Source organism: Nannospalax galili, unplaced genomic scaffold (genome assembly GCF_000622305.1).
Source record: "Nannospalax galili isolate Female #2095 unplaced genomic scaffold, S.galili_v1.0 scaffold835, whole genome shotgun sequence".
NCBI lineage: Eukaryota > Metazoa > Chordata > Mammalia > Rodentia > Spalacidae > Nannospalax > Nannospalax galili.
In genome coordinates this window covers 130,893-133,653 of record NW_008336306.1, presented here as the reverse complement: position 1 = coordinate 133,653, position 2,761 = coordinate 130,893, and the positions used below count along the sequence as shown (strand labels likewise).

At 40.9% G+C, this 2,761-nt stretch overlaps 1 protein-coding gene across 1 annotated transcript in view; it reads left to right on the top strand.

The window, feature by feature from the left end:
- LOC103732426 (binder of sperm protein homolog 2-like) overlaps positions 1-1,965 on the top strand; it is a 12,486-nt gene extending 10,521 nt beyond the window's left edge. Inside the window, exons 4-5 of the mRNA XM_008831004.2 lie at positions 1,366-1,506; positions 1,814-1,965. Coding sequence (XP_008829226.2) covers positions 1,366-1,506; positions 1,814-1,965 — 293 coding nt within the window. The remainder of the gene's footprint in view (positions 1-1,365; positions 1,507-1,813) is intronic.
- The last annotated feature ends 796 nt before the right edge of the window (positions 1,966-2,761 follow it).

Here is a 2,761-nt window from a genome sequence, read left to right as displayed (position 1 = left end):
ACCCAATCAAAAAATAGGCTACTGATCTGAACAAAGATTTCTCAAAGCAGAAATAAGAATGGCTAATTAACACTTTTGTAAAGTTTCAATGTTAGTAATCAGATACAAACCAATTAAAACTACTGTGGGTTTCTACTTCACTCCACTCAGCCTGGCTTTCATCAAGAAATCAAGAAGAAACAAATGTAGGTGAGGTTGTGGAAAAAGGAGGATCTTTATTCACTGTTTGAGCGATTGCAAACTGGCGCAGCCACAATGATCACCCAAAAAGCTAAAATCAGAAAAACCCTAACACACAGTTAACCATCCCTGGTCACATAACCAAAGGACTCCATACCTTTGCTCATTTTGCTTTATTCTCATTTCATTCACAATAGCCAGGAAATAGAATCAATCTAGATTCCCATCAACTGGTGAACAGGAAATAGAAATATGACACAATGATACAATGGAATTGTATTCAGCTAAAAAGTAAAATCATTAATCTGCAGGAAAATTAACAAAACTGGAAATAAACTCTATGAGGAAACACAGGCACAGGAAAACAAGCACATCTTTGTAAGAGTGAGACCACTGAGGACAAGTCAGTCTTCGGGTTGCAACAGCATGAGGTTTATTTGATACACAGGTACCTGTGGGCACAAAGTCTCCTCGGAGGACTTGCGCGCCCCCATGCTGGGTTTTTGCACTTTTATAGAGCAGAAGCAGGGTACAGAAGCAGAAGCGTGGTTATTGGTTAATTCAAAAACACACAGAGTAATTTCAAAAGCACACAGAAATATGGGGTAAGGGTCGGGGCTAAGGGGAAGTGGGATTGCTAAATGGGAGGTGACCTCAGGGACACAGAGGTTTTTCTCCTGATTTCCTGGTATCGAGCCCCGGGGATTGCCAGATGCAGATGGCTTGACCACTACGTCCTGTTTTTCTGATAAGCTAGTTTCTCAATGCTTGACTTCTTGTCAGGCATTCCTATCAGGTGGCCTCATGGCGCCTAGGTTTTTTCAGTAAAAACCACATCCCCGCCACCATCAGCTCTCTAGCTTTTTTGAAAATTCTGCAGTTTGTCATTTCTAGTGCCATCCTGCTTGCTGTGCCAATTTTGTTGCTGAGTTCTCTTGGGATCTCTTGCACTATCAGACAAACCATATAACATATTTTTATGTGAATTAATTATGGTTTATGCCCTTGGGGGGGTGACTTACAAAGAAACAAACACCCAGTGCCTCCTTGGCTACAAAGTGAATTCCAAGCCAGACTGGGTTACAGAAAGAGAGAGAGAGCTGTCTCAAAACCAAAACAAAGCAATTTGAAATTCAATTCCCATTGTGAGTTTACTTTGCATTCTGAAATTGTTCTCTTTTCCAGAAATTTCTGTTACTAAGTGTGTTTTTCCATTCATCTATAATGGTGCAACCCATTACAACTGTATCTCCATCCACAGTGACTTTGATTGGTGTTCCCTTGATTTTAACTTCCAAGGAAGATGGCGATATTGCACTGCACTGGGTGAGTGTCCTGTGAGGGAATTTATTAGATATACAAGACCCAGGAGGCACTGGATAGAAGCTTGGGAAATGGCTTTGGGTTTCAGAAAGAACTGAGTTCACACATTGTCTTTTCTATGTATTTCACAGGATTTGAAAGTGATCTGGTAGAAAGAGCTAAATGTTCGCTGCTAAGGTTGTAGTCCTCCATGTCTGGATAGCTCTAAGGGGCTCAGTGTTATATGGAAGGACTCCCTTTCTCAGCACGGATACAGCATGGATTAATATGATGATGATATTCATTGTCCTTTACCCCCCCTTCTCTTTAGATCCTCCCATGTGCATTTTCCCTTTCCAGTTCAGAAGACAGTTGGTTACTGAATGCACCAAGGAAGGATACATTTTGAACCGCAGTTGGTGCTCATTGACGAGCAATTACAACAAAGACAGGAAATGGAAGCAATGTTCTCCTCAGAAGTAAGAATGTGGAGAAGGAGGTAGAGGGTTCTATCTAACTGCTAAGTGGGGCAAAGCTGTGGGCTGATGGATGGGCCTGAGATCTACATTGCTTGATAACAACTTAGTCAGGGGTCACCAGACATTTCTGTGAAGTATGTCCTGTTGAATGAAACAGGCTTATCAAGATATGAAGTCCTGGTTTCAAATATTCAGCACAAAAGAGTTCACAGGAAGAACAAGTGTACTGGGCTATTGGCAAATTTCACAGCTAGTGTTATTTTACACATTGTCTGATAATTGTAAGCACAGGCATATTAGTTTTGTCATTGCTGTGACAAAGCACCTGAGGAAAGTAATTCAGAGAAGAGAGGTTTAATTTGGTGCACAATTTGAGGTGATGGGTTCCATCATTGTGTGGAAGCCATAGAGGTGTGTGAAAGCTGATCACATTGAGTCTTCAGACAGGAAACAGACAGAGAGATGTATGCTGTGGTCAGCTGGATTCCTCCTTTTTTCCTTATATATTAGTCTGAGACCCTAGTCCATGAGCTACTATTGCCCACCTGCAGGGTAGGATTTCCTCCTGGGTTAAACCTTTCCTGAAACACCCTCAGAACTGTGCACAGAGGCATGTCTCCCAGGTATTTCCAATGCAGTCAATGTGACAATGAATGTTAATCATCCCATTACTTTTCAGTATTAAATTTCATTTTGATTTATAAAATAAATACAAGATAAATGTTCAATTAAACGTCGAAGCAGTACTCTTTCTCGAGAGTGAGATGCCATTCTTCTTTCCTTTTATTTTTTGTTTAAAA